The sequence below is a fragment of the Cyprinus carpio genome, chromosome A2 (genome assembly GCF_018340385.1).
Source record: "Cyprinus carpio isolate SPL01 chromosome A2, ASM1834038v1, whole genome shotgun sequence".
Taxonomy (NCBI): domain Eukaryota; kingdom Metazoa; phylum Chordata; class Actinopteri; order Cypriniformes; family Cyprinidae; genus Cyprinus; species Cyprinus carpio.
In genome coordinates, this window is record NC_056573.1 from 22,062,718 (window position 1) to 22,078,740 (window position 16,023).

The following is a 16,023-nucleotide window of genomic DNA, read 5'->3' on the forward strand; positions in this document are numbered from 1 at the left end:
CTCTCCTTCACCCAAACTATTTCGTACAGACGGTGAGTGGCACATTCAAATTCATTTGAACAGAAGCTCTTTTTTTAGCTTGACAAATGTGCTGATGTTAATAAAGTGCTGCAGAGAGACATATTATTGTAGGCCAACAGTTAGCATAACCCTGGTTCCCAGAGATTTGGCGAATTGTAGAGTTTTGCTGCACTCCATTAACCTCGGAAGCTAGGAATGATGTCAGACCCGAGTTGACCATGTTCCAGTACCTAAGTTGGAAAACCAACTTCTATACCAGTTGATAAAAACACATAAAAAAGTGATATTTTACAAAGATAATTAAGATGAATCATGTCCACACATAGAGGTTGGATTGTACTGTGTGCACCACTGAGTTTATTGTGACACAGACAAATATAAGTGCTTATAAACAATATATTACTACTGTTTCACTTCTATTGATGCACTGAGCAGCCATATTGGATTCTGAAGTTGGGGATGTTGTGGTTCCTATGAATTTCCGAGTCGGAACTCTGACTTCAGGGGACATTCCAGTGAAAAGTTCCTACTGGGAACTTGGAATTTCAGACTTCTGAGTACAAATGGAGTGCATTATTTCTCTTCAATGACGATCAAACACACCTGAACCAGTTAATCAAGATCATGGGGTTCACTTGAAAACTATCAGCAGGTGTGTTGATGTTTGCCAAGTCAAAGCTCTTTCCTTATTGTTGTAATGCAACAAGATTATTTAAACTAGATACCTGGACTCTACAGGAAGCTAGATATAAGGGAGCCAGTTTAAGTTCAAGCACTCAGAATGTGATTATATTTTGCAGGTGGAAGGCGATAAACTGATCCAGAATGCTCCAGAATGTTACCAGTTGCTGCATGAAGCACGTCGCTATCACATACTTGGCAATGAGATGATGTCGCCACGAGCCAGACCCCGAAGGTACACAAATGTTTGTGACTGAAAATTGGCTGATAAGATGATTTGCTCTTAAAAAACAAATCACACTTTGCTCATGAAATAGTTTCTTCTTCCTTAAATTACATGCAATTCACAGATAAAGTGAAACTGGCCGTCCTTAAATACACCTACATTTTGCTCTTACTTATGCAAATGATAGCTCAACTAGTGCAGCTGAAGAGATTTGTGCCATTACTTGTAAGCTATCGGATTTAAGACAAAAAAATGTGAAAAAACTTGCATTGCAGAAGGGATGTCATATATTGAGACAGAATATCACCTACCACACTAACAACCACTCAAAACACTTTAGTAAACTGCAAAACAACATCCTGGCATCGTGGGAGGCACCACTCACGTTTTCTTCAGAACAAATATAGTCCATTTCTACACATTCACTTGACTGATATCATGAGTGAAGAGATCATTAAATAATTCTGTTTGTAGAAAGTATCGATTTAAAAGAAGTCTCAGAAGTAGAAAACATGTCATTGTTTAGTTTTAGCATGTCTTGCTCTGGAGGCAGTATTTATTTAGGGAAACTGCTTTTGGAGGAAGTATTTTTAGGGTAGTATCTTTATAGGAGTCAGATGTGGGAAGGTGTAATCTGTACTTGGAGGCAGTATCTTGATATGGAGTTTTTGTATTTAGAGTCAGTATCCTAATATGGGGTCTATATCTGTATTTGGAAGCGGTATCTGTGTTTGGAGTCAGTATCTTTTATCGGGGCTTGAAAATGTACATTCCACTTTGCTGGAAGAGAGACAGCCATATATAACCACTGTGTCTTTATTGGAAATCATATTTCAAAATGATTTAGTGATTAAAAATGCACCCAAACCTTCACTGTCAGATTTTACTGTGCTACACATACATAAAAGTGCCCTGAAGGCCAGCGATGTAAGCTTTATCACATAGTGTTGTAATATTTCAGACAACTGTTTTGTCAGTGGTTTGTATGTTTGGTATGATATGTAATATAAATTAAATACATGCACTTTTTTTTTATTTTGTCTAGAAGTAAGAAACTTCTAACTGCAGTAAATAAATGAGTGTTTGTGTTATGTGAGTTATGTGGGCCTCTAACTTGTGACAGTGTCTTGGAAGAGGATTCATTCTCCAATGAATCATTGCAGAATCTCATTGTACCTTAGCAGGAATGAAGCATAACCACTTTCTGATGATGTCACCACTTCAAAGCTCATGCATATCTGATATTGTTGGTTTTTTTTTTTTTTGTCATCTGCAGGTCTACTGGATTCTCTGAGGTCATTGTGGTGGTGGGAGGCTGTGAGCGAATGGGGAGTTTCAATCTGCCATACACAGAATGTTACGACCCCGTGACTGGAGAGTGGACGTCTCTTGCTAAACACCCTGAGTACACTAAGTCTGAGTATGCAGTGTGCGCTCTCCGCAACGACATCATTGTGTCAGGTGAGACCTTCTTATTCCTATGTGACAAATGATTAATTGCGAGAGAATTTCTTTTCTGTTTTTGAGTAACCCCACCCACAGCAAAGCCTCATTGGTCCAAAGTCCTTGTCATAGCTGTATATAAAGCATCCTTTATATTCTAATTGGTTGTGATTTTGTTACATAATGCTGTATTTTTGTTTTAACTTCAGACTGAAAATTACTTGAGGCTGAAAACCGATAAAGTGTGGTTAGGACATGGTGATATATTCTGTATTTTTGGTACTGGTGTGTCCTGTACTAGGTCACAGTGACTGATCAGAAAGAGTCTAGTTCTGTGGAACCTGAACACACACACACACACACACACACACACACACACACACACACACACACACACACACACACACTCTTTTGAGCTGTGTTGTTGGCACAGGCATGTGAAACTTCTTATAAAAGTAGATTCACCCAGATTTACACATTAGGGAAGAGTCTTGATGTCTGTCTGGAACATCAGTGACATCTAATTTAAAATTATAAATATGCAAATTTATCCGCAGTTTTTTGCAATTTGAACTACTTTGTTTAAATTTACTCTAAAAACATCTGAAGTGTCTCACTGACAAGACTATCACTGTGTGAAGTGTGGGTGAAAGGTGTGCTATAACCTTTCTAAGTGATCTGACTTATACCACCTCACAAGTTTAAAAACTGTTTAAAAAAAAATAGTTTTGAAGACGGGACCCAAACCATGTATGGGGATCAGAATATCATAGATACTTGGGAATGGGCTCTTAAAAATTGTTCCAGTAAGCAACCATCTCTGGCAAGCACCACTCACATTTTCTTTAGAAAATATAAGCATCTACTTTTTAAATTCATTGTTCGGTTGAGCTTCATTGAACAAATTCTGTTGTTGTTTAGATGGGTTGGACTAATTAGTCAAAGGTTTAGTTAGACGAGTAAGGGCTTTTAGCAAATGCCTTGTTTGTGAGGACATTTCTGGAACAGCTGTTTATGATTTGAGGAAAATACAACAGCTGCCTCTCTGACCGGCCAGTGTGTCAAGGGCTGTTCTCTCTGGCAAACTCTAGCGTTTGCTCGAGCTGAGAGCTCAGGACATTTTAATCTCTAACTGGCATGGGCAAGCGGCATCTTGGAGGAGTATTTGCGGCAAGAGTTTCAGAATAGTTCCAGTAATGATCTGCAGATGTTGGTAAGGTTATTGCATCACGTCATCCAGGGACACTGGCCATATGTACAGGTCATGCATTTGAGGAGTTTTTGACGTTTTAAGCATTTAAACTTGACCTAAATTCTTTTAGGTCATGTGTGTTTTTGTTTAAACAAGCTAGATGCCATAACGAGGAATTCTGAATTGTGTAATTCTTATTCTTCTCCTACTAGAGCCATTGTTTAGGGCTTTAAAAACATGAAGCAGTATGGAGTGTGTTTTGTGTGTCTGAATTCCATGAATAGAGCTGTTTTCACTCTCATGTTCTCATGTGTCAGGTTTGCCCTTCTCTCTGTCTCTCACACACTCATAAACACACACTTCTTTTTGCTGTTCTCGCGTGCACTTGTAGTTGGCCAGCCTCCAGTGTCAAGTTCAGAGGCCTCTTACTAAATCTGTCCCTCTCTTCTGTCAAAAGTCATATCCTAGCTTGGTGGTTCAGCTGTCTTTGATAAACATTACTCTTGGATTTCTTTCAAGAATAACAAAAATCTTCACTTCTAGTTTGCTAGATCAGTAATTCCATACATAGGAACACTATTTTATGCACCCATCCAAATGTTTTATTTTATAGAATCAAGCAAAACCGGTAGGATTTCGCAGTTTAACAAACTACTTTCTGATCATTGGATACAAATGAAATCAAAGCATGTACAAGTAAAGTGACTTGAAATACACCAAAGTGACTATTCTGGACAGTTCACATATTATTAGCGTGTTAAATTACTTGCCAAATCTTTCCTAGAAACCCCGTGTCTGAATTTCTTCAGCAGAGCCCAAAAATGAAAGTTTTTGTCATTGACTCACCTGCATGTTCACTCAACCTGTATGACTTTCTCTCTTCTACAAAACAACATTGTACTTTCTTTGTAAGGACAAAAAACACTGAAATAGTTCTATATGTTCGCAATGATATAAAATTGAGAAAATAAATAATTTACTAAAAATGTCCAAATAAAGAGACGAAAGGAAAGGAATAAAACCTATTTTTATATATATATATATATATATATATATATATATATATATATATATATATATATATATATATATATATATATATATATATATATATGAGGCTTCCTTATTGACTATATTGCCTAGGCCACAATTTATTACTGTTTTGCAATGATTTTGTTAGAAATGTTATAAATTTGAGATGGAATTTTATTTTGAGCTGTAATAAATATTGCCAAGAAATTTGTCATGAACGGATTTCAAATTGATTGGCCTATGCCTCTAAAACATTCAGGACTATCTGAAATAGATTTGAAGCTACATCCCTTCAGAATGTGTCAAGCAGTGTTTCTGTTAATGACTAGCTTTACTGTTCACCTGAAAGTGCCTGCTTTAAACAAGCTTAGTGACAACATGTGAAGTGTCACCTGGAGACAGACTCCATCTTAAATGCTGGTTTGTCTGGTCGTCAGTCTGAATGAATGTCACAAAGGCCTGATGGTCTTTGTCAGGTGATATTTATGACAGAAGAGCAAACTAAAAGGACTGGAGCCAGTCTTAATTATGTTTACTCCGTGTTAGAGGTCAAAGCAAGAACATCCTCTTTAATTATAGATTTTGAATCTGTCTTTGTTTACCAGACAGTTGCTCAGCTAATGCACTAATGCAGTTTATGAGCACTGTAGTTCTTGTTGTGCTGCTTGAACTTCCTCAAAAAGTTCATAATTTATTTTCTATCTCCTATTTTTCCTTCTTTCAGCTTCCCTTTTTTACTTTCCCCCAGTCTTTCAGTTAAAACAGCTGCTTATTTTGAGTTTGTTCACTTCAGCACTCATGAGCATTACTCCGCTGAAGCTGCTAAATTTATGATACCAGTATTTCCTGCATTGTAAATAGTTAAAGGCATTACCAAGATGACCATCTAGTGCACTGACCTACCTTGAAGGGACTTTGATGGTACTGTGAGGGAAGAAGGTCCTCATATGCTATTTGAGAACTTCTCAGACCTTCATTATCTAAGTCTGTAAACAGAATTAAAGTGGAACGGCCTTCTCCCAGGTGTCTAGCGTGTGTGTGGGAGAGAAGGACTGTTAGAGTTTGTCTCGGACCTGCTGTTTGGATGATAACCAGCCATTTGGCCGAGATGTGAAGTGACACAGAATAGAACAGCCCTCAGCGGGTTTAGATAAACATAGAAGATAACAAGAAAGGACGTTCAGTTCAGAGGGAGCATTTCTGTTTAACGAGAACACAGGTGAAGCACTGTGGTTTGTGTAATTATAGACATGGTATTGTCTGAAATGGAGAATTAATAACCTGTTTGTGGGTTTGCAAAGTTATGCAGTTATTTCAAATGCAGTGGCCCCAAAAAGTATCTAGACACTTAAGTCAGTTAAAAATTTAGGAATGTCATTGATAAACCAAATGCTGCTCAGAACTAACTTCATTCCTGGAATGTTTGGTCGCAAGGTGATTTTTACAGTTTTGTAAAATGTTATACTTATGCAAATGCGTTCAATAACATACACACGTTCTTTTAGTATTATGTATGTAATATTATAGCATATCTTAAAATATTTATGATTTATATCATTTTTGGATTTAGTATTTTTTTTAATACATAAACTTGTTTATTTCAGTTAGTTGCCAAAGCAGCTTTTTAAAATGTCATTTAAATTGTTCAGATAATATTTACATTTTATTTCAGATGTAAAAAAAAATTTTTGTTAACAATAACAACACTGACACCCTCACTTGTCTGTCTAAATTGGGTCATTCCATAGACATCTATTGTTTTTATTCTAGGCTGTTATAAATACTATAACCTAACCATCACAGAAAACATTTAGCTTTTTTACAATTAAAAAATAAAGAAAAACAAAATTATTTATGTTGTTTCTACAAATGAGAATATCCTCAAGTGTCCCCAATGGGAGGGTTTGTCAGGTTTAGTGACTTTTTGAGTACAAATTTACAAATTGGGTACGTAGTTGACACACACACACCCACACACACGTACAGCTTGCTTATGCTGTTGTTAATGTTGTGGTTGTTATTTACAGGTGGACGCATCAACAGCAGTTACGTCTGGATGTATAACTCTCAGCTCAACATCTGGATCAGAGTGGCTTCTCTTAATAAGGGTCGCTGGAGACATAAGATGACTGTTCTCCTGGGGAAGGTGAGAGAGAGTGGTGTGCTTGTGTCTGTGTGTGTGTTTCCAGTCCCAGTGTCCCATTTCCTAAATCAAAGGCACACTTCCTTTACTGCAGTGTGACTGTATGGAGAAAATTATGCAGGACTTGCACCTGTGTGTTGCACTGGTAATACATCCAATGTAAAGAATTTTTTTGTAATTTAAGTGTTGCTTGGAGGGGAAAAAATAATTTTAATAGGTTCAAATAAGGCTACTTTTGAATGGCTGATGATAGAGAAAGATGCTTTTGGCTTTATTTTAGGCATCCCCACCCCTGTTTGTTCCTTTGTTTTTCCTTATCATAATTAGCCCTGCATTAGAATTACTCAGATTTCCTCTTCTCTTTGTTCTCCATAATTATCAAATATTGCAGTTTGATACACGTTTGCAGCACTTTCAACACTGCTGAAAGACCATTTCTTTCTTGCATAACATGACAATCTCCCATTCCAATTGGTGGTCTTCCCATATTTATATATGGTAAAAATTTGTGTGTGTGTATATATATATATATATATATATATATATATATATACACACACACACAGTACAGACCAAAAGTTTGGAAACATTACTATTTTTAATGTTTTTGAAAGAAGTCTCTTCTGCTCATCAAGCCTGCATTTATTTGATCAAAAATACAAAAAAAAAAAATTTATATTGTGATATATTATTACAATTTAAAATAATTCTTTTCAAATTTATTATACTTTAAATTATCATTTATTTCTGTGATGCAAAGCTGAATTTTTAGGATCATTATCACATGATCCTTTAGAAATCATTCTAATATGATGATTCGTTATAAAAGTTGGAAACAGTTCTGCTGCTTAAGATTTTTTCAGAACATGTGATACTTTTTTAGGATACTTTGATGAATAAAAAGTAAAAAAATAAATAAAAAAAAAGAAGCTATGTTTTTAAAATATAAATATTTTGTAATAACAATATACACTACTGGTCAGTAATTTGGGGTCAGTAATTTTTTCTTCCTTTTTTTTTAAATAAAATCAATACTTTTATTCAGCAAGGATGTGTTAAATTGATAAAAAGTGATAGTAAAGAAAATATATTATTAGAATATATTATTAGAATTTTTTTTTTATTTTGAATAAATGCAGTTCTTTTTAACCTTTTATTCATCAAATATATTAGACAGCAGAACTGTTTCCAACACTCACAATAAATCAGAATATTAGAATGATTTCTAAATGATCATGTGATAGACTGGATGTTACATGTGACACTGAAGGCTGGAGTAATGATGCTGAAAATTCAGCTTTGCATCACAGGAATAAATTATTTTTTTAAAGTATATTCAAACAGAAAACTATTATTTTAAGTTGTAATAATATTTCACAATATTACTGTTTTTTCTGTATTTTTGATCAAATAAATGCAGGCTTGATGAGCAGAAGAAACTTCTTTCAAAAACATTAAAAATAAAAAAATATACAAACTTAAATACAGTACTTAAAAAACATCTTTTTTACCTCATTGGAATATATGCGATAAAATTTAGTGTGGTTTACGATTAAAAAAAGACAAAAATATTTTGGCAGTGGGTTAAGAGAAATAAACGTAAAAAAAAAAGGTTTTTTGAGCATAAAATGCCACATTTTAATAACCAAGATTTTAGTGTGTGTTTAGGACTTATGATCAAAAGTTTACAGCTCTAATCAGATTGTGCTGTTGCCATTTAACTGATAATTTTGTAGAAATTAGCTGCCCTAATTACTGTGTTGTGTTTGTCTTATGCAGAAGCATGCTTCACTTCCTGTGAATTGTGTGTGGGTTTTTCATGTTTTGTTGTGATGGTCTTTTTGGTGTTTCATTTTAGGAGTTTGTGAATCTTTTAAACATGCATTTTATTACACATGCAGGGGGTGTAACATTCTGCCTGCTTGGATGTGATGCATGTTTTCTGTTCATAAACAGAGAGAGAAAGACACGCACAGAATACTCTCTTGAGACTTTTTTTTGGAAAACAGTTGTTGTAATTCTCTCTTTTCCTGTGTGTGTGTGTGTGTGTGTGTGTGTGTGTGTGTGTGTGTGTGTGTGTGTGTGTGTGTGTATGTGTGTGTGTCCGTGTCCGCCCAATGCCCATCCTCCTCTATAGTTGTTTACAGACACATTTGCTTGATTTTCATGATGTTTGTAGCTCTTTAGAAGGAGGACTGAAATCAGTTTCCATTTTCCAAGGAAATAGTTCACCCAAAAATAAGTGTTGTTAATATTATGTTGTTCTGAACCTTTATGACATTTTCTTCAGTGGAACACAACAACATGAGGGTGAGGTAAATGAGGCTGCAGAATTTGTATTTCAGTGAACTTTTACTTTAAATGTTTTCATTCCATCTACCAGATTTTTTACCTTAGGGTTTTTTTTATTTATTTTTTTTGCATTTCATTTTGTGTTGTTTGTTTGTGTGTACTGGTATATATGGTTTATGAGGACACAAATGTGTATAATTACATGGGTACTACAATGTAAACATAGTTTATGAGGACACTTCCTGTGTCCCCGTAAACCAAAAGGCTTAAACATACAAAACAGTGTTTCATGAAATTCAAAAATTGCCAGTAATTTTCTTTAAGGGGTAGGTTTAGGTTTAGGGTGATAGAAAATACAGTTTATACAATATAAAAACCATTACGCCTATGGAGAGTCCCCGTAAACCACAAATGCAAGTGTGTGTGTGTGCGCGTGTGTGTGTGTGTGTGTGTGTGTGTGTGTGTGTGTGTGTGTGTGTGAGTGAATGTTGTTTATGCCCATTTTTGCATGCCAAATGCATAACTAAGTTCAGGTCGTAACCCTTTGACAAATGAGTCTCTTTTCTTGACATTTCAGAAGAACTTCTTAAGTGTTTTGCTGAAACACATTCAGGGTAAAAACTACATAACAGGATGATGAATGTGTGTACAGCTAGATTTAAGGAAATCATGTTTGATAGCATATCTTATTTATTTAATTCCATCTACCTGCCATATCCATCCAACATCCTCTTATCTTGTTTGTGCAGCTCTTTATAAAATAACTTGGAAGTTTTTAGCGTGCAAAGACGGTGGGGTTCTAATCCTGTCGTGATATTTTTTTTTTTTACTTTTTTTAATTAATTGTGTTTGTACCATGCAAACTTGAACTATACAGTAATCATCATATTTCATTATGAATACAATTACTTTCCTTTTAATAAATGTGTGTGTGTGTGTGTGTGTGTGTGTGTGTATATATATATATATATATATATATATATATATATATATATATATATATATATATATATAATATGTGTGTGTGTGTGTGTGTGTGTGTGAGAGAGTGTGTAAGTATGTATAGTATAAGTTTATGGATTGATGAAATGAATGCCATTTTAGTGCATTTCAGTGAAGACGGGTGAGATCGTTTAAATCATCAGAGAGAGTGAATAAGAGAACTTTAGCCTCTAAGGTCAGAGTTCAGGTTTCCTGTTGAACAGCTTTAATGTGGGTCATTGTCATTATGTTGTTATCGTGGCCCTTCCACACTTCCTCTTCTGTGTCAGTTTGAGGACAAAGTTGTATGTGGAGAGAAAACGAGGAGTGCTTGTCTTTGAACAGCTACAGAGAAACACCAGCCATGAGCTAGGGAAATGTGATGCTTATGTTTGATCTCTGTTATTACAATGTCACTATTTATTGTTTTGGCAAAATAATAATTAGCTGATTCATTTGACAAGTAAACATCAAAGGAATAGTTCACCCAAATATGATCATTTTCTGATATTTTCAGGCCACCTGAGATGAAATGAGTTTGTTTCTTCATTGGAATAGATTTGGACAAATTTAGCATTACACCTCTTGTTCACCAATGGATCCTCTGCCGTGAATGGGTGCCGTCAAAATAAGAGTTCAAACAGCTGATAAAAACATCAGTAATTTACAAGTAATCCACAGGACTCCAGTCCTTCTATTATTGTCTAATGAAGTGAAAAACTGCATGCTTGTAAGAAAGAAATCCATCATCAAACTGTTGATTCTGGCTAAAATAGGAGACCCCTATCCTAAAATAGTTTTCTCCAGTGTAAAGGTCATCTTGTCTGAATCTTGTCTGAGAGAAATATGCACAGATCAGTTACCATTTGCAAGATTGCCCTTTTCAAATTGCAAATAAAACTTATATTATTTTATTTTTATTAATTTTTTTATTTAATTCAATTTAATTGTATTTTGTATTTGTGTGCATGTAATTTTTCTAAAAATGAATAAAGTTTTCTTTTAGGGTTGGATTATCTAAATTCATTTAGATAGCTAGGTGAACATATCTGTTTGTATCCTGCAGGTGTATGCAGTTGGAGGATATGATGGGCAGTCTTGTCTCAGTAATGTGGAGGTGTATGACTCCTTCTCCAACCGCTGGACTGAGGTGGCCCCCATGAATGAAGCCGTCTCCTGCCCGGCAGTCACAAGCTGTGCGGGAAAACTTTTTGTCATTGGAGGAGAACCTTATGAAAACAGCTGCTCCAATAAAGTGAGTGAGAAACCATGCTAAAATACACAATACAAACACACAATATAAAATTAGGCAGAGCTCATCTCCAAACCCAAAAGGTCTTTGTCCTTCACCTAAAACACTGGTAATGCAGTTTAGGCCTGGTGACTTTTCAGTGGCAAATGTAGTTGCCTCCCATATTTCCTTAAACCTGTCCATCTGATACATGCAATAAATACACGTTCAGTAACTTCAGTAAGTCTAAATGATACTGTCATCTGATTTTCCTGTTTGACATGATGCCTTCATGAAGCAAATAGACCAAAACCAGAGCAGCCCAGAGTTTAAACAACCTGTCACGCCGGCTCTGCGCCGAACCCCAGTGAGCGGCGTATTTGGACTAGGCTGAACTGGTTTGCTGGCAAAGCTGTTCTCCCAGCTTGACTAGCTGAAACATGCACCAAGACCAGCTAACAGACATTTTTGACTGGTTTCATATGGATCATTTTTCACTTGAGTTTTGTTTTGGTTTTGTTAGGATGTTTTTTTAGACAATAGCTTCCTATCTAAACAGCCATTGAAGCAGCTCACTAGGGTTTGTCATAATGTTTGTATCTTATTTTTAATTCTCATATACATTACTGTTCAAAAAAACAATAAAAAGCAGCCTTATCAAGATTGCATAAATACAGCAAAAACATTAATATTTTGAAATATTATTGACATTTAAATTAACTCTTTTCTCTTTAAATATGTTTTAAAATATCATTTATTTAATTGGTGGCAAAGCTGAATTTAGTGTCTCATGATCCTTCAGAAATCATTCTAATATGTGATTTGCTGCTCAAGAAACATTTCTTACCATTATCAATGTTGAAAACAGTTGAGCTGCTTACTACATTTGTGAAACTGTAATTTGATTCTTTGGTATGTGTATGAGATTTGTGTATGAGAGGGGTCCTGCTGAACTCACCTGTAACATGCCACCCGAAACCCCTAAAATGTGGGCATCATTTTGAACCGAAAGGCTGCTAACGGCAGATGTAATGTGTGTGTTTGTGCAGGTGGTCTGTAACCTAGTTGACAGGTGGGCCTGTGTGCTGAGCTTTTTGTCCTCGGACACTGCTGCCATCTCGGATAACATCTCACATAGGTTTCAGATTACTGCATTCTTTACTTGCCATCTGGAGCAGAAAGAGAAAAACATGAAAGGGAAGGATCTGATAGAGTTTTATACAAAGCTTTCTTATGCAAAATGTTGCATGTTCTTCCATATAAGTGCTGCATCTGTCATCTGAGAATTTGCAAATGGTGTCTCTTCATCAATATATCTTTACTGTCTGTCAGTGTGCGTGTCTTCAGTGACATCCACATTGTCAATCTTTCTGAAATCTATACATCAGCCAGCAAAGAGAAAGATTGTTTGCACTAAAAAGTGCAAATATTAGATTTAGTTTGTTCTGGTTTTTCGCCCGCAGGCCTTTTTCTCTGCTTTTATCTTATTAAAATAGGACATTGTGCAGATGACTGAGGAATTTACATTATGACCATTGTGAATATGGTATTTTTGATATATATATATATATATATATATATATATATATATATATATATATATATATATATATATATATATATATATATATATATATATATATATATATATATATATAAAACAAAATCTCTTATATGAGGTACTTTTTATCATCTAAATAAAGTGTCAAAGTTATAAATAAACAAGCAAATAAATAAATAAAGACCCAGTGCTGTTATTCTTAACTGATACTGTTAAAATCTCTCTCTTTTTTCTTTTTTTTTGTTACTCAAAACTGAAATAAAAGTAGAAATATTAAATGAAGAACTTAAAATTTGCTTTGGCAGCTAACTGAAATAAGTCCTAAATAAGTGCTAAAATGATTGAACTGAATATATATATATATTCAGTTCAATCATTTTATATATATATTCATTCTGCATAGAAATACAAAACAAACTAGTATGAAAAACAAAATATGGTCAAATGACAAAAGTATATGCAAAGTTACTTATACATACAATAATGGTATATACAGTAGACAATACTAAAATAACTAACTAAGGATAAAATAATGAAATGAAATGGTTTATATAATTTATAATTTTAAGGCTATTCAAGATTATAAAACAACCTTTCTCCATTGTGTTACAGGTCCAGTGTTATGACCCAGAGTCAGACAGCTGGCAGCTGAAGGCATGTATTCCTTTCACCAAACCCAATATTTCTGCCGTTTCTCTCAATCACCTCATCTACGTTTATGGTGGCCTCACCAAGTCCATCTACTGCTACGATCCTTCACAGGATCACTGGATGCATGTGGGCCACACCTTCAGCAGACAGGTACCTGAAGCCTAGTGAAAACCTCAAAGTTCCTGTCATTTTGTCCCATATACTGATTTTATTTATGTATGTTTTGTTTTTTTTAGGAGAGTTGTGGTATGTCAGTTTGCAATGGTAAGATCTACATCCTGGGTGGACGGGGAGAAAATGGCGAAGCCTCTGACAACATTGTGTGCTACAACCCGGCCTCTGGCATCATCACATGCACGGCTGCTATGCCTCGTCCCATTTCCTACCATGGCTGTGTTACCATACACCGTTTCAGCGAAAAACAACACAAACCCTGAAAGCATTTGCAAATGCACATGCAAACTGTCCCAAACATGGAGCTGTAGACTCTTACATGCATATTAAAAATACAGTAAAATCATCTAAACAACTTTGCAACATTTATATTGATTGATAAATTATATTTTTCTGTCACTTATACAGTTAATATATCTACTTGCACTGTAGGTGTAGCACAATGTTTAACTGCTGCAGTTGATTTCATCATCAAAGCTGTTATTATCTGTGAGGCGGCAGTTCCCTGTCATCGGCCATTTTTTTGGAACAAGGAAGTATGCAAATTGTAACCTTCCTCATAACTGAAATGCATTTAGAGAATGTGTCTAATCTGATGGAGTAATCACATAGATGCTGTGATGGTGCCAACAGTCTTGTATTGATAATAAAAGACTACTCTTTTGCATTCTTTTCTAAGATTTTTATACCCCTCACACATTTTTATTTTAAAATGTGCATTTGTTTATGCATTTAACTTTTTTTTTTATTTCTGTTATTTTGTTTGTTTGATAGCATTACTCTTGCATTTTGACAATGATTGTCAAGTCTGCAGACAGGAATATTTTTAAGGCTCAGTCTTGAGGTGATTTTAATGTGCTATTTACTCTTTTTACATCATATTATGCTTCTGAGCTTGTAAAGTAAAAGAAAGCACTTAATTCTCCATTAGACATGCTGTATGAGGTATTCATAACAAGGTTTTAGCTTTCTAAGCATTTAAAAACCTAAACTACACACCTCAGTGATTGACAGCTCTGATTTTGATCAATGAATTGTTATGTCAGGTTCTTGATGAACCGTACAGCTGTGAAACTATTTTTTTCTCCTGTGTATCATCTCTGTATTTAGGTGTCTCCTTATCTTTAGTGTGACAACCAAGACGTGCCTTTCTGATCTTTTTTTTTTTTTTTATCAGAGCCCCAATCATGCACTTGTATGTACTACTTTTAGTAATATATCTCAATGTAAATACATTCTACTCTTTTAATGTTATCTGTGTTATTTTATGTTGTGCTTGTTAAACAATCTCATAGCTGTAGATAGCTTCTGATTTTTTTGAGTTGGACTGCTGGAAACTCTTGTGTTTGTGTGTATGGTTGTGCGTAGTCAAATTACACTAACCTGAAACAGTTTTCATGTTTAGCAGTAAGATAACTGCAGTCTCTGCTCTAGTACTAATCTGTACTGGAAATAGATATTGTCTGTCAAAATCATTTTCTGCAATTTATCTGAACGTGTAAGGCAGGATGCTGGCAGCTAGTTTACCCAAAGCACTGCGTCTCCTGCATTTTTGCCTGCAATGACAAAGATATAAGTGTGTTTGTATATACTTTAAACATAATGTTGATTTGCCCTTCGATCATTTTGATTATTAACAGCTGTTCTGGTCTGAATTTTTTGTAAATGTTATTTTGCCAACATACTGTATGTTCCATTATACTATGTATTTTTTATTTTTATTTTTTTTTGACAGTTTCTCAAACCCAGCTTTATATTGTGTTTGTCTGGGTTAAATGTGGTGTTTGGTAGGATTGTATAGATACTGATGGTCCAAGCACTGAGTTGGCTTTCAGCTCATTCATAAATACAACCTGGTATTTTTGTTGCAATAGAAACTCCTAAAAATGCAGTTTCGAACCATTTCATTTCAGTGGAATGAAACTGTAGCTGTTAATTGAGCCAGAGTTCAATGCATAATAAATACTGGACATTTTTCAAATATAGCAAAAATAATAAACCTTACTTTGTAAATCTGCAAAGGTGCCTCAATAAAAAAAGTTAATTTGCAATGATTTATGTTGACATTTCATGTAACTGTAAAATAATAATACATGGAGTATGTGTTTGTACAACCCTCGTCATTTTTGTGGTTTGCGGAAACAGGCATTCCTTGGAGTATCTGTGCATTATTCAAGATTCTATTGAAATTCTTCAAACGGAAAACGAAGCTATATTCCTCATACTTTGGTGGAGATGTCAGGTTGTAACAAAACTTAATTCCATTTTGAAAAAAAGTTTGCTTCGCCATTCTTAGCGATTGCCCAAGCTCTTTTAAAAGCAAAAGCAACTACATATTTTACAGTTTACAGGAAGTTTTGAGAATTACAAACTGAATTACTTGAAATGTTTATGA

General features: G+C 34.8%; 1 protein-coding gene across 2 annotated transcripts in view; it reads left to right on the top strand.

The window, feature by feature from the left end:
* The window catches only part of LOC109111410 (kelch-like protein 24), an 18,993-nt gene extending 3,311 nt beyond the window's left edge, over positions 1-15,682 (top strand). For both annotated transcript variants that reach the window (XM_042778716.1, XM_042778709.1), the window contains exons 2-8: positions 1-32; positions 822-937; positions 2,205-2,389; positions 6,623-6,741; positions 11,078-11,266; positions 13,416-13,604; positions 13,691-15,682. The exon at positions 1-32 is cut by the window's left edge. In XM_042778716.1, coding sequence (XP_042634650.1) covers positions 1-32; positions 822-937; positions 2,205-2,389; positions 6,623-6,741; positions 11,078-11,266; positions 13,416-13,604; positions 13,691-13,891 — 1,031 coding nt within the window. In that variant the 3' untranslated portion in view covers positions 13,892-15,682. The remainder of the gene's footprint in view (positions 33-821; positions 938-2,204; positions 2,390-6,622; positions 6,742-11,077; positions 11,267-13,415; positions 13,605-13,690) is intronic.
* Positions 15,683-16,023: the final 341 nt, after the last annotated feature.